Here is a 27856-nt window from a genome sequence, read left to right as displayed (position 1 = left end):
AAGACCCTGCAGCAAGATAACAGTCACTTCATCATGTCACCCTACCTCTTTCGAAACTGCCTGTTTACGTCCAGGCGCGGTGGCTCACGCCTGTAATTCCAGCACTTTGGAAGGCCAAGGTAGGTGGATCACTTGAGGTCAGGAGTTCGAGACCAGCCTGGCCAACGTGGTGAAACCCCGTATCTACTAACAATACAAAAATTAGCCTGGCGTGGTGGCGCACACCTCTAATCCCAGCTATTAGGGAGGCTAAGGCAGGAGAATCACTTGAGCCTGGGAGGCAGAGGTGGCAGTGAACTGAGATAGCACCACTGCACTCCAGCCTGGGTGACAGAGCGAGACTCCATCTCAAAAACAAACAAACAAAAAAAACACAACTGCCTGTTTATAGCCCCATGCGATGCCCCTTGCTGACTTCAGCCTGGAGTGGCTGCAGGACAAGCTGTTACTTCATGGGGCAGCTTCCATGGGGTCACTACTCAGGGTTTGATCACTGGATCTCAGGCCAGAGTACCTCCTATCTATCTGTCACCAAACTGCCTCCCAGACAGTGCACACACTCACCCCCTAGCAGAACACACTCGCCCCCTGAGATGATGCATATACCCCTTGAGATGGTGCACACACTCACCCTGCCTAGCAGCGTGGGTGTCAAGTGGTGGTGGATAATTAGTGGTTTCAGTTATTGGAACAAAATGAAGCCGGGGTGACTTGCCATCCTCCGGGACCTCGCCATGGTGGGTGCATCCCTGTCTCTCTGGACGTGGGGCGCAGATAGGCTTCTATCCATGTGCAGCCCTACCAGTGATGATGGAGAGAGCTACTTCCTCCCCTCTTTGGGGCTTGATCTGGGTACTCGGCATGCTGGCTCATGCCTGAATTATGTATTCAATGAAATCCCTGGCAAACCACCAGCAATTCAGCTAAACAGTGACTGCTGGTACAAAAATAACCTGGCAATTAATGTTCCTGAGTTATTAGGCAAACATATATAATTGCTGCTTGTTTAAAAACAGACAGCTGAACATCTTAGGACAAAAGTCCATGCTCATTCAGCTTTTCTTCTTACTTTTCCCCCCTTTATTTTCCCTTTGCAAGAGCATTATGTCAGAATCAGCACCCGAAGCCAACAGCCCTGGTTTGGGGTTAGACTGGGATGAGATGTCCCTGGCTCCCCCAGCCCCTGTTCACCTGCAGGGCTCTGGGACGTGGAAGCAGAGGAGGAAGGTATTTAAGAGAGAATGCTGAGCGGAACCACATGGAGCTTGACCCCACCCATGGCTCTCATCCCAGACTCTGGCGCGTCCCCACCATAGCACTCAGGGACTGCGGTGTTCTCCCTTCTTCTGCCCGCTGGCCAGGTCACAGCCAGTGGGCACCTTCTACAAGACTGGCCCATCCAGGTCTGGGGCAGGTGTACTGCCTTCTACTGCACTGTCCAGCCCACGGAAGGTGGGCTCTACTGCCATCCCCGCTGCAGAGGTTGGGGGGCACTTCTGCCCAGAAGGGACATGGAGACTTGGTCCAGGTCTGGGTTGAAACATAGCAGTTAGAGGTACAAAGGCTGAGGCTCATATCAGGGACAGAGACCACCTCCCCCTACCCCAGGCAGCACATTCCCAAGACCTGGTACAGCCCTGGGGCCAGCTGGGCATCAGAGCAGGCTGAGTGAGGCACTCTGGAGGTGCTGAGGCTTCCGTAGCAGACCCCAAGGGCTCTAGGCATGGCACAGTCCCTGGCAACAACCAAAAGCATTTCCCCAGTTCTGCAGGCAGGAAGCTTCAGGGGCAGATGCTGAGTTGGGGGGCACACATGTGCACACAGGCCTCCAAGGGCATGAGTGGTGGGTGCAAGCACCACTTTCTTTTTTATTTGAAATGGAGTCTCGCTCTGTCACCCAGGCTGGAGTGTAATGGCGCGATCTCAGCCCACTGCAACTTCTGCCTACCAAGTTCAAGCAATTCTGTGCCTCAGCCTCCCAAGCAGTTGGAATTACAGGTGCCCACCACCACGTCTGGCTGATTTTCGTATTTTTAGTAGAGACAGGGTTTCACTATCTTGGCCAGGCTGGTCTTGAACTCCTGACCTCATGATCCACCCTCATCGGCCTCCCAAAATGCTGGCATTACAGGCATGAGCCACCGCACCCAGCCATGAGCACCACTTTCACTCCCAATTTTATGAATGTCCGTTATTTCACAGTTCATCAGAAGCAAATGTTTTATGAACTTAATGTGCAATGATCAGTATGGAAATTATTTTTAAACACTTGTCAGGATCTCACCACTGCAGCTTGGTTTCATACTCACAGTGTGATGGTAGGACAGCCAAGCCCTGCTCCTTGGAGCTGCCTCTCCATGGCACAAGTGTTCAGGGGGTCTTCAGCCATCATTTTTTTTTTTTTTTTTAGAGACAGGGCTTCTCTGTTCCCCAGGTTGGAGTACATTGGTGCAGTCACAGCTCACTGCAGCCTCAAACTCCTGGGCTCAAATGATCCTGCTGCCTTAGCCTCCCAAGTAGTTGGGAATACAGGCATGCACCACCACGCCTGACTAATTTTTGTTTTTGTTTTGTTTTTGTTTTTTTTGTAGATATGGGGTCTTACTTTCTTGCCCAAGCTGGTCTCAAAACTCCTAGGCTCAAGTGATCCTCCCACTTTGGCCTCCCAAACTGCTGAGATTATGGGTGTCATCCACTGTGCCTGGCCCAGCCATTGCTTCTTAGATCCTTGGGTCTAACGAATATTGCAGGAACTGACCCCTTCCACTCAGTCACCACTATGTCCTTATTTGTTTTCTTCTAGTGTCCAAGCTGGGACTTGAAACTCAGTTTTCTTTCCTCAAGATCAGGGCTATTAAAGTTTAGATGTCTCTCCTAATTGCAAAAGAAATATTTATTTGATTAGGCTGGGTGTGGTGGCTCACACCTGTAATCCCAGCACTTGGGGAGGCCAAGGCGGATGGATCATTTGAGGTCAAGAGTTCAAGACCAGCTTGGCCAACATGGTGAAACCCCATCTCTACTAAAAGTACAAAAAATTAGCTGGGTGTGGTGGTGGGTGCCTGTAATCCCAGCTACTCAGGAGGCTGAGGCGGTAGAATAGCTTGAACCTGGGAGGTGGGAGTTGCAGTGAGCCGAGATCGCGTCACTGCACTCCAACCTAGGTGAGAGAGGGAGACTCCATCTCAAAAAATAAAAATAAATAAAAATAGAAATATTTGTCTGATTCATAATGCAAAAAACCTAGTAAGACAGAGAAGTTCCCATCCACTCCCCACCGACCCCAGAAATTAACTCCAAAAGACACAGAATGGAGCAGCCCTCAGACGCCCACATGCTGTGCCGTTCAATCTGTATCCTTGAGCTCACGCTTCCAGGAGCCCATGGATTTGTTGTGAGTGTTCCCAGGGCTGGGGACAGATGGACAGAAGGAGGGACAGGCCCCCACCCTCCAGCCTGGGCTCCAGGCATGCTTGGTGCCAGCCCCTAAGGGCCTAGCAGAGCTGTCTCCCGCCATTGAGTGGTGTGGATGTGTGTCCCTGCCCAGCATCCTCCTGTTTACGGGCAAGGCTCTGAGTGCAGTCCCGGCTGCAGGCCCCCAAGAGCTCACCTGGAGCCACTGTGCTCCTTCCTCCTGTGCAGATGCGGCGGGACTGCTGGCTTCCTGCCCTCTCTGAGACTGGTCCTTATTGCCACTCAGGCCAGTTTGGTGTGTGAAGAGAGAAAAAGACTTAGCTCGCTCGTTTCCATCTGAAGCCATCAGTGGTGCTTTCCTCTTGCAGGCTCATCTTGGCAGCCAACAGGGACGAATTCTACAGCCGACCCTCCAAGTTAGCTGACTTCTGGGGGAACAACAACGAGATCCTCAGTGGTGAGTCTTCCTGCGTGCTCCGCGATGGCTGCGCCTTGTTACTTCCCTAGCCCCTGCGTGGCCGAGTGACCCTAACTGAGTGGTGCTGCCTCCGAGTGTGATGGCGGGGTGTAGGGGTGGAACCGATGGGGCTCGTGGTCGGGGCTAGCCCCAGCACTGGGCATCGCCAGAGCTGCCCACCCAGCACTGTCTGCGCTGCTTCCTGTGCCATGCGTGTGCACAGGAGCCCCATCATGCGAAAGGATCAGTTGGTTTTATTTGGATCCTCCTTTTTGCTGAGGGCATGTGGGTAGATTTGTGTGATGTACAGATCCACACTCGGTCACGTTGTGAAGCGACCCAGTCATGTGAGTGTGTGCATGCATGTGTATGCGCGCGTGTGCGTGCCTGTGTTTGTGTGTGTTTGTGCATGAGCACACTTGCTTCAGGGATGGCGGGGCTGAGTTTGGGGAGCCGCTGGTGCTGAAGCCCTGTCACCTGCACCATGCATGTGTTGCATGAGGTGTATTCATAGGGCAGAAGTAGGGGTGAGAACCAGGTCCTCCCCTTCAAAGATACCAGCCTTGTTGAAGTCCTGTTGGACAGGAAGCAGTTCCTGCCCATGGGGTGGTGGGACTCTACATGGAAGATGTGCAGAGATGGCTGGTGAGGCCACAGATTACTCTGCCTGTGTACCAGGCGCCAAGTGGGCCCGAGTCATCATGGCATGCTCCAGAGTGCCCACTCAGGCCAGATGTGTGACCTCGTGGGCCCATGGAGGCTGTGTGTACCCTGTGCTGCCTCGCAGGCTGGGAGGGCAGGTGTTGGGATTACAGGTGTGAGCCCAACACTTTGGGAGGCAGGAGGATTACTTGAGCCCAGGAGTGCAAGAACAGTCTGGGCAACATGGCAAAACCCTGTCTCTACAAAAAAATTACAAAAATTAGCCAGGCATGGTGGCGTGTGCCTGTGGCCCCAGCTACTCAGGAGGCTGAGGCTAGAGAATTGCTTGAGCCCAGAAAGCAGAGGTTTCAGTGAGCTGAGATTGTGCCACTGTACTCCAGTATGGGTGACAGAGCAAGACCCTGTCTCATTCAATCAATCAATCAAATAAAAGCTCAGCTGTGGGGTTTTGTGAGGACTCCTATGTAGGCCTGTGGCCTGGCAGTAGTATGAGAATGCTGCTGAGGCTGAGTGGTCCTGGCACCGTGTGGGAGGAGGACGGGTGCATGGAGACTTGAGGCAGGGCAGTCCTAGGCCTGCTGGTATAGGATGATGCAGTGGGTGCAGGGCTGGTCAGGATGGGTGGGTAAAGGCACGGGACTGATGTCCTTGGAAAGTGGAAGGTTTTTGTAGATGAAGACATGGTGGCTCAGAGGGTTTCCCTCCTCTGGCTCCTTGACTATTGTGCCCTCCTGGGCTCCATCCCACCCTGGCACCCAGGTCTGTCAGCTGCCTCTGAACTAGTGCCAACCCCAGGAGCTCCAGTCTTATGGAATTGTTCACCCATGTGGTGTTTTGATGGTAGCAGCTGGTGCACTGATGTACACGGGCTCCTGCCAAGTGTCGGGGTGACCATATCACTAAGGCCCACATCCTCTCACTCTCTGGCGTCACCAGATTGTGTGCAAAAGTTTAGGATGGTGGTTCTCCAGGTGTGGTCCTTGGGCCTGTAGCACCAGCTTTACTTGAGAACTTGTTGGAAATGAAATCACCCTGGTGCAGTGGCTCACACCTGTAATCTCAGCACTTTAGGAGTCAAAGGCAGGAGGATCCCTTGAGGCCAGGAGCTTGAGACCAGCCTGGGCAACATAGTGAGTCCCTGTCTCTACAGCAACAACAAAAAATTAGCCAGATGTGGTGGCACATGTCTGTTGTCCCAGTTACTCGGGAGGCTGAGGTGGGAGGATCACCTGAGCCTGGGAGGTAGAAGGTGCAGTGAACCGAGATTGAGCCATCACAGTCCAGCCTAGGCAAGAGAATAAGACCCTGTCTCAAAAAAAAAAAAAAGAAAAGAAAAAGAAAAAAAGAAATGCAAATCAAAATCATTAAATTCATAAAAATTTGGCCATTACTTCTTTTTTTTTTTTTTTGAGATGGAGTTTCGCTCTTGTTGCCCAGGCTGGAATGCAATGGTGCCATCTCAGCTCACCACAACCTCTGCCTCCCGGGTTCAAGCTGTTCTCCTGCTTCAGCCTCCCGAGTAGCTGGGATTACAGGCGTGCGCCACCACACCAGGCTAATTTTGTACTTTTAGTAGAGATGGGGTTTCTCCATATTGGTCAGGTTGGACTCAAACTTCCAACTTCAGGTGATCCGCCTGCCTCGGTCTCCCAAAGTGCTGGGATTAGAGGCATGAGCCACTGCGCCCAGCGGCCATTACTTCTTCAAGTAGTTTTTTTGTCTTCTCCCTCACTCTCTCCTTCCCTCCAGTTACATACATCTGTTAGTTCACTTGCCTTTGTCCCACACCTCTGTGATGCCCTCTGTGTACTTTTCTCGGTGCTCCTGCATCTTGCGGTTTTCCAGCCTGGTGTCTGGGAGCCAGCCCTACTCCCCGGCCTGTGTGAGCACTGGTGGTTCTTGCCCCAGTGTCATATAGTCTCTTCCCTGAGATGCTGACCAGACATTCTCTGTGCAGCTCCTTCCTCTCTGTACTTTTGTGCCACTGTCTTAGTTCGTTTGTGTTGCTCTAAAGGAAAAAGCTGAGTCTGGGTAATTTTTTTTTTTTTTTTTTTTTGGAGATAGAGTCTCACTCTGTGGCCCAGGCTGGAGTGCAGTGGCACGATCCTGTCTCAGTGCAGCCTCTAACTCCTGGCCTCAAGTGATCCTCCAACCTCTGCCTCCCGAGTAGCTGGGACTACAAGTGCACACCACCATGCCCAGCTCATTTTTAAAAATAATTTGTAGCGACAAAGCCTTGCTGTGTTGCACAGGCTAGTCTCAAACTCCTGGCCCGAAGTGATCTTCCTTTTTTGGCCTCCCAAAGTGCTGGAATTACAGGTATAAGCCACGGTGCCCAGCCAAGGCTGGGTAATTTTTTTTTTTTTTTGAAATGGAGTCTTGCTCAGTTGCTTGGGCTGGAGTGCAATGGTGTGATCTTGGCTCACTGCAACCTTTACCTCCCAGATTCAAGTGATTCTCCTGCCTCAGCCTCCCGAGTAGCTGAGATTATAGGCACCTGCCACCACTCCCAGCTAATTTTTGTATTTTTGTGTTTTTTTTATTATTATACTTTAAGTTCTAGGGTACATGTGTACAGCGTGCAGGTTTGATACATAGGTATACATGTGCCATGTTGGTTTGCTGTACCCATCAACTTGTCATTTACATTGGGTATTTCTCCTAACGCTATCCCTCCCCCAATGCAATTTTTGTATCTTGAGTTGGGATGGGGTTTCACCAGGTTGGCTGGGCTGGTCTCGAACTCCTGACCTCAAGTGATCCACAAGACTGGGTAATTTATAAAGAAAAGAGGTTTATTTGGCTTAGAGTTCTGCAGGGGACCTGAAGCATGGTGTCAGCATCTGCTTCTGATGCAGGCCACAGGAAGCTTCCAATGATGATGGAAGGGGAAGGGGAGGTGGTATGTGCAGATCACACGCGGAGAGAGGAAGCCAGAGAGAGCGGGGAGGTGCCACGCTGTTTTAAACAATCAGTTCTCAGAGGAACTAATAGAGCTAGGACTCATCACTGTGAGGACAGCACCATTCATGAAGGATCTGCCATTAGGTAGATCTGTCTCCCATTAGGCCCCACCTCCAACATTGGGGATCAGTTTTTTGGGTTTGTTTTTTTTTTTTTTTGAGACAGAGTTTCACTATTGTTGCCTAGGCTGGAGTTCTATGGTGCTATCTCGGCTCACCGTAACCTCCTCCTAGATTCAAGCGATTCTCCTGCCTCAGCCTCCCGAGTAGCTGGAATTACAGGCGCCTGCCACCACGCCCAGCTAATTTTTTGTTTTTAGTAGAGACAGGGTTTCACCATGTTGGCCTGGCTGGTCTGGAACTCCTGACCTCAGGCAATCCACCCGCCTCAGCCTCCCAAAGTGCTGAGATTAGAGGTATGAGCCACCTCACCCAGCCCGGGGTTCAGATTTTAACATGAGATCTGGGGGACAAACATCCAAACTATGGCAGCCATGAACTCTGGGTGTCTCAGTTTCCCCAAACACTAAGCCCCTCTTCTCAGCTCAGGGAGTCTGCTGAATTCAGCCTGGTCCCGCCACTCCCTGGGCTGGGTCCTGGAGCCTCTCTAATCATGGGCTCACTTTGTTTCCTGTCTCTCATATCCTTTTTGGTAAAACCCATTTGATATGGTTTGGCTGTGTCCCCACCCAAATCTCATCTTGAATTGTAGTTCCCAAAATCCCCACATGTCCTGGGAGAGACCCAGCGGGAGGTAATTGAATCATGGGGCAGTTACCCCCATGCCGTTGTTCTCATGATAGTGAGTGAGTTCCACGCAATCTGATGGGGTTTTTTGTTTTGTTTTGTTTTGGTTTTGGTTTTGTTTTTTTTTGAGACAGAGTTTTGCTCTTGTTACCCAGGCTGGAGTGCAATGTTGCGATCTTGGCTCACCGCAACCTCCACCTCCCAGGTTCAAGCAATTCTCCTGACTCAGCCTCCTGAGTAGCTGGAATTACAGCCGCTTGCCACCACGCCTGGCTCATTTTTGTGTTTTTAGTAGAGATGGGGTTTCACCATGTTGGCCAGGCTGGTCTCGAACTCCTGACCTCAGGTCATCTTCCTGCCTCGGCCTTCCAAAGTGCTGGGATTACAGGCATGAGCCACTGCTCCCAGCCAAGATCTGATGGTTTTACAAGGGGCTTTTCCTGCTTTGCTTGGAACTTCTTCCTGCTACCATGTGAAGAAGGACATGTTTGTTTCCCCTTCCACCACGATTGTAAGTTTCCTGAGTCCTCCCCAGCCATGCTGAACTATGAGTCACATCTCTTTCCTTTATAAATTACCCAGTCTTGGGTATGTCCTTGTAGCAGCGTGAGAATAGACTAATAAATACACCATTGTTTCATGTATTTTATTTATATTTTTTGGTTGTTTTATGCAGGAAGGTAAATCTGGTCCTTGTTACTTGGGCAAATTTGAAAGTTTTGTTCTTGTTTTAATTATTGATTTGTGAGAGTTGTTTATCCATTCTAGATATGAGTCCTTTGTGCCTACTCATTTCCTTAATGATAACTTTTGGTGAGCAGAGTTTTTTTTTTTTTTTTTTTAAGGTAGAGTCTCAGTCTCATTCTCTTGCCAGGCTGGAGTGCAGTGGTGCAATCTCAGCTCACTGCAACCTCCGCCTCCCAGGTTCAAGCGATTCTCCTGCCTCAGCCTCCAGAGTAGCTGGGACCACAGGTGTGCACCACCACGCCCAGCTAATTTTTGTATTTTTAGTAGAGATGGGATATCACCGTGTTGGCCAGGATGGGCTCTATCTCTTGACCTCGTGGTCCACCTGCCTCAGCCTCCCAAAGTGCTGGGACTGCAGGTGTGAGCCACCGCGCCCAGCCAGAATATTTTATTTTAACAAAGTACAGTTTATCTTCTCTTTTATGAGTTGTTCTTTTTGTGTCTTATCCAAAAAGTCTCTGCCTACCCAGAGGAAAATATATAACAATATTTTCTTCCATTTGCTTCTAGAAGCCTAATTTTGGTTTTTATGTTTGGTCTATGATTTATCTCAAGGTTTTGTACATAGTGTGAGGTAGGGGTTGAGATTTACTGCCTCCCACCCCCAAATCTCTCTAGTTGTTCCAGCATCATTTATTAAATGGATTTTCTTTTGCCTAGTTCATTACTATGGCAACTTGGTTGTATATCAGTTGAACATATACGTGTGGATCTATTCCTGACTCTGTTGTGTCCCTTTGATCTATGTATCTGTCTTGATGTCAACACCACACAGTCTTTGAGTGCTGTTACTTTTTAGTAAGTCTTTAAATCAGGGTGGGCACAGTGGCTCACACCTGTGATCTCAGCACTTTGGGAGGCCGAGGCGGGTGGATCACCTGAGGTTGGGAGTTCAAGACCAGTCTGACCAACATGGAGAAACCCCGTGTCTACTAAAAATACAAAATTAGCCAGGTGTGGTGGTCCATGCCTGTAATCCCAGCTACTCAGGAGGCTGAGGCAGGAGAATCACTTGAACCTGGGAGGCGGAGGTTGCAGTGAGCCGAGATCATGCCATTGCACTCCAGCCTGGGCCGCAAGAGTGAAACTCCATCTCAAAAAAAAAAAAAAAAAAAAAAAATAGAAATCAGAAAGTGTGAGTCTACCTTCTTTTTCGGGACTATTTTGGCCATCCTAGTTCCTTTGCATATACATAGATATTTTAGTCAGTCTGTTAATTGCTATAAAACAAAAAGCCCCCTAGGATTTTGACTGGGCAGGTGTTGAATCTATGAGTCATTTGGGGAGAAGTGTCACCTTAACAATACTGAGTTGTCTAAGAAGTACCCAATGAAACAAATAACAACAAGAAACACTATTGGCCGGGCGCAGTGGCTCAAGCCTGTAATCCCAGCACTTTGGGAGGCCGAGACGGGCGGATCACGAGGTCAGGAGATCGAGACCATCCTGGCTAACACGGTGAAACGCCGTCTCTACTAAAAATACAAAAAAACTAGCCGGGCGAGGTGGCGGGCGCCTGTAGTCCCAGCTACTCGGGAGGCTGAGGCAGGAGAATGGCGTGAACCTGGGAGGCGGAGCTTGCAGTGAGCCGAGATCCGGCCACTGCACTCCAGCCTGGGCGACAGAGCGAGACTCCGTCTCAAAAAAAAAAAAAAAAAAAAAAAAAAAAGGCCGGGCGCGGTGGTTCAAGCCTGTAATCCCAGCACTTTGGGAGGCCGAGACGGGCGGATCACGAGGTCAGGAGATCGAGACCATCCTGGCTGACACAGTGAAACCCCGTCTCTACTAAAAAATACAAAAAAACTAGCCGGGCGAGGTGGCGGGCGCCTGTAGTCCCAGCTACTCGGGAGGCTGAGGCAGGAGAATGGCGTGAACCCGGGAGGCGGAGCTTGCAGTGAGCCAAGATCACGCCACTGCACTCCAGCCTGGGCGGCAGAGCGAGACTCTGTCTCAAAAAAAAAAAAAAAAAAAAAAAAAAAAGCAAGCAAGAAAACAGCCCGGGCGCGGTGGCTCACGCCTGTAATCCCAGCACTTTGGGAGGCCGAGGCGGGCGGATCACGAGGTCAGGAGATCGAGACCATCCTAGCTAACACGGTGAAACCCCGTCTCTACTAAAAATACAAAAAAAAAAAAAAAAGAAAAAGAAACACTATTGAAGTTGGGCGCGGTGACTCACGCCTGTAATCCCAGCACTTTGGGAGGCCGAGGTGGGCAAATCACGAGGTCAGGAGATCGAGACCATCCTGGCTAACACGGTGAAATCCTGTCTCTACTAAAAAAATGCAAACAAATTAGCCAGGTGTGGTGGTGGGCACCTGTAGTCCCAGCTTCTCGGGAGGCTGAGGCAGGAGAATGGCCTGAACCTGGGAGGTGGAGCTTGCAGTGAGCCGAGATCTCGCCACTGCACTCCAGCCTGGATGACAGAGCAAGACTCCGTCTCAAAAAACAACAACAAAAAACAAACAAACAAACAAACAAAACTATTGAATCAAACTATTCAAAACAAACTATTGAATCTTTCAGTCAGTGAATATGCACATCTCTCCTTAAATCAGGTCAGCTCAACTTGAGACCTTCAGCAGTGCCCTGGAGTTTTCAGTCTTTGTCACCCTTTTTTCATTAAATATTTTCGTGGTTCTTTTTGTTTTTTTTTTTTAATCACACGAAGGGTTTTAAAATGCTGTTATAAATGGTATATTTAAATTTTCGCTTTCCAGTTCTTGCTAGCATTTATTAGTTCTAATACATTGGTCTTGGTATTCCTTTTGGATTTTCTTTATATATGATCCTGCTGGTTGCAAATAGAGTTTTGTTTTGTTTGTTTGTTTTTGAGATAGAGTTTTGCTCTTGTTGCCCAGGGTGGAGTGCAATGGCGTGATCTCGGCTCACCGCAACCTCCATCTCCCGGGTTCAAACGATTCCCCTCCCTCAGCCTCCCGAGTAGCTGGGATTATAGGCTGCCTCAGCCTCCCAAGTAGCTGGGATTACAGGCATGTACCACCACGCCTGGCTAATTTTGTATTTTTAATAGAAATGGAGTTTCTCCATGTTGGTCAGGCTGATCTTGAACTCCCAACTTCAGGTGATCCGCCCACCTCAGACTCCCAAAGTGCTGGGATTACAGGTGTAAGTCACCGCACGGGGCCACAAATACAGTTTTATTTCTTTATTTTTGATCTTTATATCTTTTTTTCTGTTATAATTGATTATTGTTATAAAAATAACATCTTAGGGCCAGGCACGGTGGCTCACGCCTGTAATCCCAGCACTTTGGGAGGCCAAGGTGGCTGGATCACCTGAGGTTGGGAATTCGAGACCAGCCTGGCCAACATGGAGAAACTCCGTTTCTACTAAAAATACAAAATTAGCTGGGCGTGATGGCATGTGCCTGTAATTCCAGCTACTCAGGAGGCTGAGGCAGGAGAATTGCTTGAACCCGGGAGGTGGAGGTTGCAGTGAGCTAAGATCGCACCATTGCACTCCAGTCTGAGCAACAAGAGCGAAGCTCTGTCTCAAATAATAATAATAATAATAATAATAATAAATAAAATAACATCCTAGCCAGTGCAGTGGCTCACTCCTGTAATCCCAGCACTTTGGGAGGCTGAGACAGGAGGATAGCTTGAGCCCGGGAGTTCGAGACAAGCCTAGGCAACACAGCGAAACCTTGTCTGTACAAAAAAGTGCAAAAATTAGCCGGGTGTGATGGTGCACGCCTGTGGTCCCAGCTACTTGGGCTGAGGTGGGAGGATCGCTTGAGCCTGGGAGGTGGAGGTTGCAGTGAGCTGTGTGATCGCCACTGAACTCCAGCTTGGGTGACAGAGTGAGACCCTGTCTCAAAAAAATAAAAAACAAAATAAAATAATAAAAATAACATCTTAATGACAGGCTTTTTTGCCCCAATCTTTGGGTAAAATGACCCCCTGGTCTCCTGTGGCTTTCCGGGCCTCTCCAACCTTGTGGCACTAGCAGTGGCCCGCGCCCTGCAGAAGATTTGGCAGGGGTAAAGGTCCTGGTTGTGTGCTGGGCTCCGACTGAAGGGCCTGCCCTTTGGGCCTGGTGCATCCTGCTGGGTGAGGATAGCCAGCGTCCCTGCACCCCATGCAATTGGAGCCTAGTGCTGCCCCTCAGCCTTGGAGCTTGGGCTCCTCAGAGCCTGTGCAACTCTCCCGGCTCCAAAGATTGCAGAGTGAGGGCCAGCCTCCTGGCCCAAGTGAGAGGATATGTTCCGCAGGGCGTCTGTTGGGATAGGTGTGGTTGGTGTCATAGTCGTCCTGCAGGGCAGGGATCTCGCTTGCATGACCCATGAGCCCCAGGGGCCGCCTGGCCTTGAAGAGTTCCAGCCACTATTCCATAGCTGGGGCTGCTGGGCCAAGCTGCATGTTGAATGTCCTCGAGGAGCTTGAGGCAGGAGCTGGGCCGAGTATGCGTCTCCCAGGGCTGGGGACCGGGGGGGGGGGACTGGAATGGGTGGCATCAGTGGTGGTAACACTGTCATCTGCCACAGGGCTGGACATGGAGGAAGGCAAGGAAGGAGGCACATGGCTGGGCATCAGCACACGTGGCAAGCTGGCAGCGCTCACCAACTACCTGCAGCCGCAGCTGGACTGGCAGGCCCGAGGGCGAGGTAAGGCGAGTGGGGTGCGACCAAGTTGAGACAGGGTGGGGTGGGGCGGGCCTAGGTGAGACAAGGTGGGGCCAAGGGACTACAGGACTGGCCAATGTATGATGGAGCATGGCGGGCCAAGGTAGGAAGTGCCAAGGTGCTTGTGCTCAGGTGTGGGATGGGGCAGGGCTGAGGTACTGTGGGGCAAGGCCAGGTTCCAGAGTGGGCGGTGCCATAACGTGGCAGGGCAGAGCCCAGGTAAGGGTGGGGACAAGAAGAGGGCAAGCTGGGCCCCGGAGCAGATGGGGGTTTCTGCGGGCATATCACCACCACCACTGAGGTGTGCTGCAGGGGTATGTGGCAGAGACAGGAAGAGTGAGGAGGGGCATCCCCATTTCCCATGCCCTGGCCTCCTGGTGTCACAGCTGGGAGCCCACTCCCACCTGACCCACGCAGCACTGTTTACTCCTCTTAGGGAGCACTCTCCACTTGTCCTCATTGCATGTCACTCCTGACTGCTGTGTCACAGTCCCCTGCCTGGAATGTGTGTAGAGTAGATGCCTTCCCCGAGATGACAGCTCTGTGGACACACATTGTCCCCACTGAAAGGTGTTATTACTTTATGCTGGATTTCCATAGGAAGACATAGTGGGGAAAAATTTTTTTTAATAAAATGAGTAGTTTTCATTGCTGACCTGAGTGGCAGCCAGGCTAATGAGATGTGGCTGACTCTTGTGACAGTCATGACAGGCCAGGGCTCCAATGGGTCCCCTCATCTTCCTGCATCCTCCCCAGGGGGCCCCACATCAGTGTTCCTGGGGGAAGAGCACATCCCTGCAGCTGTGGACACGGCATCTGTCCCCTGCCTACAGGTGAACTTGTCACTCACTTTCTGACCACTGACGTGGACAGCTTGTCCTACCTGAAGAAGGTCTCTATGGAGGGCCATCTGTACAATGGCTTCAACCTCATAGCAGCCGACCTGAGGTGGGTCTGCCAGAGGGGGATGGCGGCTCTGCCCAGCACTGCCTCGGGGGCAGGCCTCAGGCTCATCAGGAAGCCGGGTTCCTCTGGAGGCCGTGCTAGCCTCTCCAGGGACGTTGCTCCTCATGACTTGGCAAACATTCTGAGGAATGAGCCTGTCACAGATGTACCAACTCGGGTATTTGGGAGTGAAGCCCAAGGCTTCCTGTGATGGCATGAGGGCTGCTGGCTTCCTGGAGAAAGCTGAGGCTGTGAAGAACAGTCACACAGAGTGGCCCTGGCTGGGTGTTCTCCCTCCCACGGGCAGGCTGTGCAGAGCAGCCCTCGGCAGCCCTGGCCTGGAGTGGCTGGGATGCTGCGCTCCCAGGGAAGCTCCTGTTGGAGACAAGTCCACAGGAACTGCAGAGGTTTTGTGTGTTTTGCCCTTCCGTGAAGTGAGCATTCCTCCCTCCTGCCCTCCTCCCCCTCCAACGCCCCAGAACTTGGCGAATGCTGGTAGTCTGGGCCTTCCGCCAGGACAGGCAAATGGGAAGTGGTCGGCACACTGTGGCGGGCCCTGAAGCTGCCTCCTTCCACAAGGGCAGGTCCACAGGCCGCTGTCCTGGCTCCCGAGTCCCAGGCCTGCTGTTCGTTGAGCATCCCTTGTGTGTGGCATGCCTAGCTCTGCCCCGCACGGGCCTGTGCACTTGCTATGGAGGCTCAGAGAGTTGCGGTGTCCCCTAGGTGGAGAGCCGAGGGCTGGCGTGGGGCACTTGCTGCCCGGAGCCCTTCTTCCTGCCCATGCCTTTGTGACTCCAGGTGGCAGAGCCCGTGTGCTCCCTGCATGCCTCCATGCTCAGGAACCACTTTCCCCGGTCAGTAGTTCTATGTGGGTCTGACTTAGCCTCAGGAGAATGGATCCGTGGCTGTGATGCCAGCAGAACTCGGCACTCAGCAGCTGTGTGGAGGTGGGGTGCCAGGGGTGCCATGCCCTGAGCAGATGCATGGGCTCCTGTGGTTGGGGGGTGGGATCTTGGGCTCCTCAGAGCCTGTGCAACTCTCCCGGCTCCAAAGGCTGCAGAGTGAGCGTCAGCCTCCTGGACCTAGCCTGAGGATACAGGCAGTGGCAAGGAGAGCGTACCACAGGTCAGGCAAAAGCTGATGCCAGGGCCGAGGCTGGAGGGTGGGGGACATCAGAGGTCAGCGAGCAGCCCTGCTGGTAGGTACAGATGAGGAAGCCAAGGCCTGGAAAGGAAAGAGGCTTGTCACGGCCACAGCTATCCCTGGGTGAGGCCTGCCATCCGCCTGGCCTGTGGTAGTGCTGGCAGTGGCCCCAGCATGGGTGTCCAGTTCTGTAGGTCCTTACATAGAAAGCCCAGAGGAGCTTTTTGCCTACAAACAGTCTCTGAAATTATGAACCAAGTATCTTAGGAAAGTTGCCAAAGACCATGGTGAGGAAGAATGGGAATGGAATGTGAACGTGGATGGGGGGCCCTTGAAGCCTACTAGGGGTGGGGAAGGTGGGTCCCACCTGGTGGGCAGCACTTGGGGAGGAAGACACCACACCTGGCTCTTTCTCTGCATCTGTTCATCTCGAAGGGCCAGTGCTCCATGCCCAGCATCTGACCTGGGAGGGCATTTCACAGGCCACAAAGAGATCCTCTTCACTTTGCAAAAAAGGCACTTCACGTTCTAGAAGACTTGCTGTGGTATTGAGGATTGGAATATTTTCAGCTGGGGAGCATTTTTAACTATTTTCTTTTTTAAAATTAATTTATTTATTTTGTAGAGATGGGGTCTTGCTATGTTGCCCAGTCTGGTTTCAAACTTCTGGCCTCAAGCAGTCCTCCCTCCTCAGCCTCCAGAGTAGCTGGGACTGTAGGCATGAGCCACTATGCCTAGCTCAACTGTCCCTTAACTATTTTAATTGTACACTTAACACATGAGAGTAGGAAAATGTGGTCTTTGGCGCTTTTTTTGGAAGCCTCGATCACCCTGGGGCCACCTGTCCAGAAACACTCAGAGATGAGCTGTGGTGGGGGGCCTGATGGAGAGGTTGGTGATGTGGGAATGCGGCTCAGCCCTGCAGTTGTCCCCATGGGCAGCCTTTTGTGTGCCCATGCCATGGGGCATTCGGCAAGGCAGGAAGGCCTTTTAGATGCCGTGCTTCCCAGGCTGGTGGACCCCGAGGTGAGCTGGGAACATACCCATGATGCTGGACAAGAGCTGGGGCCTCCATGACCCTGCCTGCCAGGTGCCCAAGGGGCTGGGTCCTGCAAGCCCCTGACCTGGCCACAGTGGGCTACTATGCACATCGCTAGCCTCCAGAAACAGGGCTGTGAGCTCCCCAGGCAGTGTCGGGGGAGGACACCCTATGGCTGTAGTCTGACATTCTCTCCCCTTGGTCTGCAGCACAGCAAAGGGAGACGTCATTTGCTACTATGGGAACCGAGGGGAGCCTGATCCCATCGTTTTGACGCCAGGTGAGCCTGCCCTGGCAGCCTCATGGGGTGGGGGGCTGTTCCTATGCAGAGGTTACCCCTGTGCTTTTTAGAGACCAGGCCCTTGTCATATTACTCTCCTGGGATGACTTTGTGGCCGTTTAAGTGCCTTATGGTCTGTACGGACCTTGCCCTGTACCTGCACACTTCAGAGAGCCCTGGCTCCCTGCTCGCCCCCCCACCACGGGCCTTTCCTGCTGAGCGAGATATGCCCCTGTTCTGGGCTTCCCACCGCAGCCCTGTAGCCCAGCCAGCCACCCCCAGCCTCGCTTCCTGTGCCGTCCCAGTGTGCCCTGTGCCTGTCCCTTCTCAGACCCTCTGGGGCCGTCACCACCCGGGTTCTTGCCTGGTCTGCTCCCTGACGCACATGTACACACTCCACTCCAGCCCCACACAGACGCACACCTCCTGTACCCAGTCCCCAGTCGGATCCCCGGTCCCCATCCTCAGGGCCTCAAGCCCCCCTGCACCAGGTCACACTCCACAGCTGGGTTCTTCCTGCCCTGCCTCTGCACCACTGCCCAGCCTGTGCCTCCCGCTGCATGTCCTTCCTTTCCCCCCTCCTTGGATGCTGCGATTTCCTGGAAGCTTCCTCTGCCAGTGCCCCAACCTGGACAGAATGTGTCACGTTGCCACCTCTGCAGCCATGTTCTGGGAGGGAGGTCTGCATCTTGTCCCAGGTCTGGTGCCAGGACAAAGCAACACTCCTGGGAAATGGCATTTGCCCTGGGTGCACAAAACTGTAGGGACCGGAGCCCGGGTTCCGGGGCCAGCTGGCTCCCTCACTTCCATGCTCGCTGCTCGCAGAGACTCCTTGCTGGTGGCATCATGGAACTGTGCCTCAGACGCCCGCTTTGGTCCCTCTATTCAAGCTGCTGGCTCACACAGGGTGTTTCAGCACCTGGGGAGTGTGTCAGTGCCCTTGGTGCCACCCACACCCCTCTGTGAGGGGGCTCCCTCACACCCCTGGCTCCTCTGAAGCTCCGTGCCCACGTCACACAGACTTCCTTTGGCATTTGGCATAAATCACCAAGTGAGATTGCAGGTCACAGGTGCACACCTTCCCACTGGGTATACATGGTGGAACTGAAGCCCCAAGCATTTCTGGAGGGGCCCAAGGTAGATAGTAAGCAGTCCCCAGGACAGCTGAGTGGCCCCACCCCTCCTGCATCTTGGGGGGCTGGTGGTGCTGACGGGCTCATCATGAGTCCTATGGTCCTTGCCTGGCCCACACTGGAGCTAGCTTCCAGCTAGCTTCCATCCACAGATGGGCCCAGCACCCCATTTGCTAGGGTAGTGCCCAGGCCTGAACCCCTGGGCTAGTTGGGATCTCCAGAGGAGGCATCTGCCTGGAAGGTGGCTTCCAGTGTCTCCCACCCATTGGCCCCACGCATACCAGCTGGTGCCCTCTCCTCCACCTGGGGCTCGTCCTTCCGGCCACCCTCTGTGACCCTGGTCTTCCCCTCCCCACCTTGAATACAACTGTGGGCGGTCCACCTGAGCTCCCAAGAGCTGGGCAGTGGCACAGACATAGACACTACCAGTGAGGCAGGGATGTGGCCCCAGAAGGTCCTGAGCTTGCAAAGGATTGTTCTGACTGTCTCAGCCAGCTCTTGCTGTTCCACCTGCCCCAGGACCTCCCTGTCAGTTCAGGGTCCGTGGGGTTGGAATGTGTAGCAAGATGGGTCTGTGGCAGTGGAGTTGGGCCACGCTGAGCCTGTGACTGCCCAGGAGAGAACTGGAAACTAAAAGGTGCAAAAGCAGAGACCCCCTACCACCCCCTCATTCTGAACATTGGCCCAGAGGCCTCTGGGGCAGTCGCTGTAACCATCCACGTGACACCCATGGTTCTCAAAGGCTGAGACCTCCGTGGCCAGAGATGCTTATTTTCTGCTCAGTTGTTATTTTGGGGAACTTATTTCTGTCTACATTCTGCCTTATCCCTGAGCCTGCCCCACCTGGTCCACATTGCCTTTATTTTTTTGATAACAGCTTTATTGAGATATGACTGACTAGCAGCACAGTTCACGCATTTAAAGTGTATCATTCAGTAGGTTTCGGTTCATTCACAGAGTTGAGTAACCGTCATCACTACCTAATTCCAGGACCTTTTCTTGATCCCCAAAGAAAGCCATACCCATCAGCAGCCACTCCTCAGTTCCCGCTTCTTCAGCCCCTGCAACCTTTAATCTGCATTCTGTCTGTGGATTTGCCTATTCTGGACACTTTGTATAAAGGGAATCCTATAATACGTAGTTTAGGGGACTTTTTTCACTTAGTGTTGTCTAAAAACCCACCAGCGGCCGGGCGCGGTGGCTCACACCTGTAATCCCAGCACTTTGGGAGGCTGAGGCAGGCGGATCACGAGGTCAGGAGATCAAGACCATCCTGGCTAACACGGTGAAACCCCGTCTCTACTGAAAATACAAAAAATTAGCTGGGCATGGTGGCAGGCGCCTGTAACCCCAGCTACTCGGGAGGCTGAGGCAGGAGAATGACGTGAACCCAGGAGGCGGAGCTTGCAAGTGAGCCGAGATCGCGCCACTGCACTCCAGCCTGGGAGACACAGTGAGACTCCGTCTCAAAAAAAACCAAAAAACAAAAAAACCAAAAAAACCTCACCAGCATGGCTAAATAGTAGAAAGGAGAGTTTTATTCGCTGTATCAGTTTACAGACTTGGAAGAGAGAGTCTCTAGCATGGACTGAGGTGCTCTCTTTAAAGAGGAGAAGGGCAGTTTGAGTTTTATGTCTCCTGAGGTCCATATCACACAATAGAGTCATACATATTCAATAGGTTTGGGGAAAAGCCATACATATTTATGAGGGGACCCGAGAACATATGCAATAGATAAACATATATGTAACATACATCCCACGTTCACTTTGGGGCAGGGTTTTAGCATTAAAATGGGGCAAAATCTGGCTCTTTCCATCAAAAGGTGAGCTCTAGGCCGGGCGCGGTGGCTCAAGCCTGTAATCCCAGCACTTTGGGAGGCCGAGACGGGCAGATCACAAGGTCAGGAGATCGAGACCATCCTGGCTAACACGGCGAAACCCCGTCTCTACTAAAAACACAAAAAATTAGCCGGGCGAGGTGGCGGCGCCTGTGGTCCCAGCTACTCGGGAGGCTGAGGCAGGAGAATGGCGGGAACCCGGGAGGCGGAGCTTGCAGTGAGCTGAGATCTGGCCACTGCACTCCAGCCTGGGCGACAGAGCGAGACTCCGTCTCAAAAAAAAAAAAAAAAAAAAAAGGTGAGCTCTAGGACACAGAGTGCAGCCTCTATGAACTGCTGAAACCGGCTTACGGTCTGTAGTTGCTTATCAGAAAAGAGTGTTTGAAGGCTGATTCTCTGTCCAGTCGGGGTTGTAGTAGTCTGGGCTGTAAGTCAGAGTTAAGAGGGTCTTGATAATGTGTGATAATGAGTTAAGATAATGTGTGTGATCGCTGCTATTGTGAGGGAGTTTATCAAGAGTGCGTTTTTTCTTGTAGCCATAGGAATTTAAGGAGTTGCCAAGCCAGCTGCCCTGAACCCTCAAGCCAGTTGGTACTTTTTGTTTCTTCCCTTCATCCCTTAATGGACACTTGCATTGTTTCCATCTTTCGCCTGTTATAAAAGTGCTGCTCACAGTGTGACCTCACCGCGTTTGTGTGGTCGTATGTTTTTATGGCTCTTGTGTGAATACCTAGGAATGGAGTTGTTAAGTTGTATGGTAACCCTGTTTAACCTTTTGAGGAACATCCAAACTGTTTCTCAAAGCTGCTGCAGCCTTATACATTCCCACCAGCAATGAATGCGGGTTGCAGCTTCTCTGAAACCACTTGCTATTTTCTGCGTTTTTGGTGATAGCCATGATAGTGGGTGTGAAGTAGTGTGGCCTCGTGGTTTGGTTTGCATTTCTCTCATGGTTATGATGTTGAACAGCTATTTTCATGCTCGTTGGCCGTTTGTATGTCTTCTTTGGAGAAATGGTTATTCAAATTGGGTTGTCTTTTTGAGTTATAGGAGTGCCTTATACATTCATTCTAGCTACAAGTCTCTTATTTAAAGCACAAAGTTTTAAATTTTTAAGTCCCGTGTCTCTTTCTTTTTTTTCCTGTTGCTCATGATTTTGGTTTCTTTTCTAAGAAACCATTGCCTAATCTAAGGTCATGAAGCTTTCCCCCGATACTTTCTTCTTAGAGTTTTATAGTTTTTGCTCTTTCACTTGGGTCTTTAGTTTGATTTAACTTTTTTTTTTTTTTGAGACAGGGTCTGGCTCTGTCACCCAGGCTGGAGTGCAGTGGTGCAGTCATGACTCACTGCACCCTCAACCTCCTGGCCTTAAGAGATCCTCCCTCCCTGGTCGGGCGCGGTGGCTCACGCTTGTAATCCCAGCACTTTGGGAGACTGAGGCGGGCAGATCACAAGGTCAGGAGATCGAGACCATCCTGGCTAACACGGTGAAACCCCATCTCTACTAAAAAATAGAAAAAAGTAGCTGGGCGTGGTGATGGGTGCCTGTAGTCCCAGCTACTCCGGAAGCTGAGGCAGGAGTATGGCGTGAACCCAGGAGGCGGAGCTTGCAGTAAACCGAGATCGTGCCACTGCACTCCAGCCTGGGCAACAGAGCAACACTCCGTCTCAAAAATAAAAAATAAAAAAGAGATCCTCCCTCCCAAGTAGCTGAGACTGCAGATGTATGCCATGCCACCATGTCCAGCTAACTTGTAATGTTTGCAGAGATAAGGTCTCACTATTTTGCCCAGGCTGGTCTTGAACTCCTGGGCTCCTGTGATCCTCCTGCCCCAGCCTCCCGATGTGCTGGGATTATAGGAGTGAGCCACCTCTCCCGACCTGAGTTATCTTTTGTGTATGATGTGAGGTAGAGTCCAGCTCCATTCTTTGCCCACGACTATGCAGTTGAATGGTCTTCCATGTCGTTCACGATGGCAAAAGCACTGTGACACCTGGGGCTGGAGGCTTGGCTCTGGGGGCCCTGGCAGAGCCAGGGCTGTCTCCCTGAGAAATGCCTTGGCCAAGATATTCTCCTGGAAGTCTGACAGGGAAAGGGGTGGTGTCTTGGTCTCCCTGGTGCATCATTTGGGGTGCATGGCTCCCATCAAGCCCCCCACCCCTGCTGCTCTGGCTTCTAGAGAAGAGCCTCTGAGGTGAGGTGCTTCTCCACCTCAAGTCCCTCCCCTTCGCTTTTTGTGTCATGAGAAACCCTTTTCCTGTTGGCCTTGCCTTCTGCCAACACTCTGGGAGCTTGTTCTGAGAAGCCACAGTTCAGAGAAGCCACAGTTCAGAGTCTGTGCACTGAGCCCCCTGGCTCTCCTAGCCAGGGGCCTGGCTGGTATGCAGAGGTGGGCCATGCTCTGCTGAGGCCCAGCCTGCACCTGTGCCCACTGTGTGGCACTGTTGGGGGTTCCCCAGATAGGGACGTGATTATGGTGGGTGCCTCCTGGCCTCTGGTGGCTAATTCTCCCACTCTTGAACTTCTCAGGTGGCCCCCCAACCTGGCGTGAGGTGGAGAGGTTCCCTCTTGGCTGCCCCCTTTGCCTGTGAGATTTCAGGTTGCTCATTTCTTATTCATCCATCCATGCTGCTGGGCATCTGTGCCTTGTGGTCTCCTGTGGGTGTCCCTTTCCGCCTACTGCTGAGTTCTCCACTCTTTGCCAAGCCGTCAGGTCAGGAATGAGCATAGGGAAGGTGCTGGAGCATGGAGTGGCTTGGCCTTAGTCTGGCCTGATTTCATTGTCCCCAGCTGTACCCCATGTTAGGTGGGTGGCAGGTGGCAATTTGCCCTGACATGGCACAGCAAGGCCTCTGCATGGCCAGCCGATTGCTCCCCACAGGCACCTACGGGCTGAGCAACGCGCTGCTGGAGACGCCCTGGAGGAAGCTGTGCTTTGGGAAGCAGCTCTTCCTGGAGGCTGTGGAACGGAGCCAGGCATTGCCCAAGGATGTGCTCATCGCCAACCTCCTGGATGTGCTCAACAATGAAGAGGCGTGAGTGGGCGGGTCCTGCTGGGGTGAGCCCTGGTGTCTCCCAACCAGGGCAGAGGGAAAGGCAGGCCCTGCCGCCCTGGGACGCCCGTGGAGGTGGCCAGGCTGGGTCCCCAGCTGCAAGGAAGCTGATGGACATGCTGTCCTCCCTGCCTGTCCCCTCGAGCCAGCTGAGGTTTCCAACACCAGGGACTTTTGATGACAGGAGATGGGCCCAGGCCCAGGCCCAGGGGAAGCTCAGTGTGCCCAGAGGCTTGATGCAGCCACATGGGGCCCAGAGCAGATGGATGCTCCCCTCTGCATGCTGAGGGCTAGCGGGAAGTTCCAGAAGATTCTAGACACTCAGCAAACCCAGGCGGAAGAGACAAATCATGGAAATGAGTGGCCAGGGTCAGCACTCTCAGGGTTGATGGGGCTTCCCGCATGCAGTCTGTCCCCAGCGACCCTGGGCTGAGTGCTGGGCAGGGACTTGCAGTTCCGGGAACTGCCTGGGTGTAGGTGCCCCCACCCACTTCCTTGCCTGTAGGCCTCAAGGCCCCTCAGGTGCCAGGCACCGGGGTCTCGGTTGCCCCAGCCAGGGGTCCTGGTGCTTGCCATGCCGGCCTTTCTCCCACTGAGCAAGATGCCCCACCCATCCCTCACTCCCCACCCAGGTCAGACCACTGCCCTGCCCAGGTGACCCAGCATCCACTCCCACCCTGTCCAGCTTGCCCCCTTCAGAGAAGCCCCCATGGACTGTCTCCCACTCCTCCCCCTGGGGCCCCTTTCTGCCCCCTGTCTACCCTTCCTCTCCTCTGGGCCGCTGATCTGCGGCCTCATCCTTCAGCCTCAGCATCACTGCCTCATTGGAAGAGCCCCACCTGGGCGTGCCCAGCTGTAAGTCCACACTTACAGTGTGCCATCTGGGACAGGCCGAGGACCGGCCCTGGCTGCCCTCACTGATGGCTGGAGCCCCAGTGCTAGCTACAATGGCTGGTTTGAGTGGACTTCTGTCACAAGGGCAGATGCCCACAGGGCACCTGTTGGGGCAGGCAGGGAGCTTGTGTGTGCCATCTGGGGCCAAAGCTCTACGATTGAGTCATAAGTTAAGGGTAGATGGAGATTTTCCGCCTTGAGCAGAAACGTGTAGGAAACAGGCCTGTTGTGGTGGCGCATGCCTGTGATCTCAGCACTTTGGGAAGCCGAGGTGGGTGCATCACCTGAGGTCTGGAGGTCAAGACCAACCTGGCCAACATGGTGAAACTCTGTCTCTACTAAAAATACAAAATTAGATGGGCTTGGTGGTGCATGCCTGTAATCCCAGCTGACGACTGGAGCCCTGATGCTAGCTACAATGGCTTGCTTGAGTGGACTTCTGTCAGGAGAATCGCTTGAACTCGGAAGGTGGAAGTTGCAGTGAGCCAAGATCGAGCCATTGCACTCTAGTCTGGGTGACAAGAGTGAAACTCTGCCTCAAAAAAAGAAAAGAAGAGAAAAGAGAAGAGGAGAAAAAAGAAAAGAAGAAAAGAAACAAGCCTTGGCCGGGCGCGGTGGCTCAAGCCTGTAATCCTAGCACTTTGGGAGGCCGAGACGGGCGGATCACGAGGTCAGGAGATCGAGACCATTCTGGCTAACACGGTGAAACTCCGTCTCTACTAAAAAATACAAAAAAAACTAGCCGGGTGAGGTGGTGGGCGCCTGTAGTCCCAGCTACTGCAGAGGCTGAGGCAGGAGAATCGCCTAAACCCGGGAGGCAGAGCTTACAGTGAGCTGAGATCCGGCCACTGCACTCCAGCCTGGGCAACAGAGCGAGACTCCGTCTCAAAAAAAAAAAAAAGAAAAAAGAAACAAGCCTTGCAGTTCCCCGGCCACTCCCCAGAGCCAGTTAGGCCACCAGGTGGGATGGGGCTAGACCGAGCTGTGGGCAGGCCACAGAGGGACTAATGGCCACCGCTTCCCTCCATCCTGCAGGCAGCTGCCAGACCCGGCCATCGAGGACCAGGGCGGGGAGTACGTGCAGCCCGTGCTGAGCAAGTACGCAGCTGTGTGTGTGCGCTGCCCTGGCTACGGCACCAGGTATTGCAGCCCGGTGGGTGCGCCACCTCCTATCCCATGTCCCACCTTCCACACTAGAGGGCCGGCAAAGAAGCCAAGTGCCCCCATGTTCCATAGCGAGGGCCAGGCTCCTTCCTCGCCTGAGTGGATTCCAGAGCTTCTGCCCTGTCCAGATGCAGCTACAGGGTGAGCAGATACCACAGGCTCCCAGGGCCCCATAGGCTGGGCTTTAGGAACCAGTACATAGCCACACGGGGCCAGGATGGCCTCAGGGCTGCCTGCACATTGGTGGATCCCTGTGGGCAAATGCCCCAGCACCATGGTGGCACTAGGCCTGCAGGCTGTACCCTTGGGTGGCAGCTGCTGGCCAGCTTTCCCGCCTGGGGCTGGCCAGCCAATTGGCAGGTGCACAGTGTGATTTCTTTCAGCCCCTCCTCTATCATAGACTCATATTCCTGTGTATGAGGGAAAGGCAGGTGCCAAGTCCTCTCCTTGACGGCATGGCCACTGGGTCCCACCCCACGGGGAACACTGAGTGTGTGTCTGCCCTGGGAACCAGCCTGTGCCAGGGCTGCTGGGGAATCCGGTGCCACCCTCTGTCTGCAAAGCCCACAGCAGAGAGGGATGGAGGAGAGGAGAGTGCGCTGAATGTTTGCTTCAGGTGGGCTGGCATGGCCTGGGCATTGGGAGAGAGGGCACAGGAGGGGAGTCTTCCAGACAGAGGAGGCCTGGGCCCCAAGTGGTCAACAGCTTGACCTCTTGGAAGAACCAAGCGTGGCTGTGTCTGGGAACCTGGGCCTCCGAGGGGGAAGCGTGTGGTCAGCCCGCAGGCTTCTGTGTGCCGTGGCTCATGCTACACAGGGAGAGCAGGGCAGGGTGGGGTGGTTCCTAGTGAAGGTGGCAGGACTCACTTAGCGTGGGCCTGCGGAGCCAACCAGAAGCTCACGTGCCACTGACGGCCCCTCATCATCCCCAAGGCTGAGGCTGCTGTTCTTCGGTGACTTGGCACAGCCTCTACGCATGGGGGTCCTGCCTCTACCTGCCTGCATTCTTGCCCTAGCTGTAGCTGTGACAGGCAGGGCAGGGCTGAGGGACACCAGGTGAACGAGGGACCCTGCTCTCTTTCAGAACCAACACCATCATCCTGGTAGATGCGGACGGCCACGTGACCTTCACTGAGCGTAGCATGATGGACAAGGACCTCTCCCGCTGGGAGACCAGAACCTACGAGTTCACACTACAGAACTAACACCACCTCTGGGCATGGCCAGTGGGCTCCTGGGGGGCCCTGCCTTGAGGGGCACTGTGGACAGGAAACCTTCCTTGGCCATACTGCATTGCACTGCCCGTGGCTTGGCGAGCATCCCCTGGATCAGGACCGTGTGGTTTGCGTGTTACCTGTCTGTGTCCCCATGCCTAGCTCAGGGTCTGCCTTTATGCCAGTGGGGAGCAGCAGAGTCTGACACCAGGTCTAGGACTGGCCCAGGTACACCATGAACATGTGGATACACCGGAGCCCATCTTGCACATGTACACAGGCACACACACGGCACACCCATACACTCCTGCACGTGCACAAGCACACACACGCAAGGCATATACATGGACACCGACACAGGCACATGCACATGTACATGCATAGGTGTACTACACATGTGCACACATGCACAGTTGCACAGACATGCACATACACGATGCTGGACAAGGCAGAAAGGCAACTCTCACCTCTCATGTGCTTCTGGCCAGTGGGCCTTCGTTCTAGTCCGATGACAGGAGTAGGCTTGTATTTAAAAGCGGCCCCTCCTCTCCTGTGGCCACAGAGCACAAGGCGTGCTTGAATTCTTGACAAGCAGACCTGCTCCTGCAGAGGAGACAGCCACATTTGGAACTGGGCACAAAGAAGACCTGAGAAAAACCCACTGTCTTTTTTTTGAGATGGAGTATTGCTCTGTTGCCCAGGCTGGAGTGCAGTGGCACAATCTCAGCTCACTGCAACCTCCACCTCCCAGGTTCAAGCGATTCTCCTGCCTCAATCTCCTGAGTAGCTGGGATTACAGGTGTGCGCCACCACGCCCAGCTAAGTTTTGTATTTTTAGTAGAGACAGGGTTTCACCAGGTTGGTCAGGCTGGTCTTGAACTCCTGACATGGTGATCCACCTGCCTCGGCCTCCCAAAGTGCTGGGATTACAGGCGTGAGCCACCGCGCCTGGCCGAAAAACCCACTCTCATAACAGAAGTGCAGACTCATTGCCAGATTCAGTGCCCTTGAGTGTGCCAGGGTGCTTTGTGTTTGGGACAATCCTGTGTGTGCCAGGAGGCTCCGTGTGCACCAGGGGCTCTCAGATTCCCGCTTACCCAGCTGGAGGCCATGGCCCTGGCAGCCCCATCTCAGCCAGCCCTGCTCTCTCCCTCCTCCCACCAGGTGAGGCAATCTTCATAGGAACCTGTACCCGAATGTGAGCTGCTGATAATAAAACTTGAGGCTTTGGTGAGCGCATTTCGAGGCCTTTCCCTTGTGTGCAGGGTGCCAGTGGGAGCTGTTGCGTCTCCCATGCAGCCAGACACCCTGGACAAGGCCCTTCCCACCTCCCCCTTTCCTCACGGCTTCTTCAGCCCCACTTGTGGATGCCTGTGGGTCAGCCCATCTGTCCTTGGGCAGGGGCCGCCGTGAGAGACCCCATGCGTGTGGGATGCGGTAGATGCTGGTTATGGGGCCAGTCACCCATACAGGTCTATCGGGTCGCCGTGGAGGCCTCACTGGAGGGGGAGGCAG

General features: G+C 53.3%; 1 protein-coding gene across 50 annotated transcripts in view; it reads left to right on the top strand.

Annotated features, from left to right (window-relative positions):
• Nucleotides 1-27580, top strand: part of TANGO2 (transport and golgi organization 2 homolog) — a 46706-nt gene extending 19126 nt beyond the window's left edge. For 7 of the 50 annotated variants that reach the window (XM_015149734.3, XM_028827975.2, XM_015149736.3 and 4 more), the window contains 7 exons: nucleotides 3783-3871; nucleotides 13499-13618; nucleotides 14470-14584; nucleotides 16973-17043; nucleotides 22899-23052; nucleotides 25000-25104; nucleotides 26212-27580. In XM_015149734.3, coding sequence (XP_015005220.1) covers nucleotides 3783-3871; nucleotides 13499-13618; nucleotides 14470-14584; nucleotides 16973-17043; nucleotides 22899-23052; nucleotides 25000-25104; nucleotides 26212-26332 — 775 coding nt within the window. In that variant the 3' untranslated portion in view covers nucleotides 26333-27580. Of the gene's footprint in view, nucleotides 1-3782; nucleotides 3872-13498; nucleotides 13619-14392; nucleotides 14585-16972; nucleotides 17448-19616; nucleotides 20002-20314; nucleotides 21410-21658; nucleotides 23076-24999; nucleotides 25270-26211 lie in introns of those variants that run through there. The other 43 variants (XM_015149738.3, XM_077950973.1, XM_015149740.3 and 40 more) reach the window with 11 other exon arrangements.
• The last annotated feature ends 276 nt before the right edge of the window (nucleotides 27581-27856 follow it).

This window comes from Macaca mulatta, chromosome 10 (assembly GCF_049350105.2).
Source record: "Macaca mulatta isolate MMU2019108-1 chromosome 10, T2T-MMU8v2.0, whole genome shotgun sequence".
Lineage (NCBI taxonomy): Eukaryota > Metazoa > Chordata > Mammalia > Primates > Cercopithecidae > Macaca > Macaca mulatta.
The sequence above is the reverse complement of the archived record's forward strand: the minus strand, read 5'-3'. Positions and strand labels throughout refer to the sequence as shown.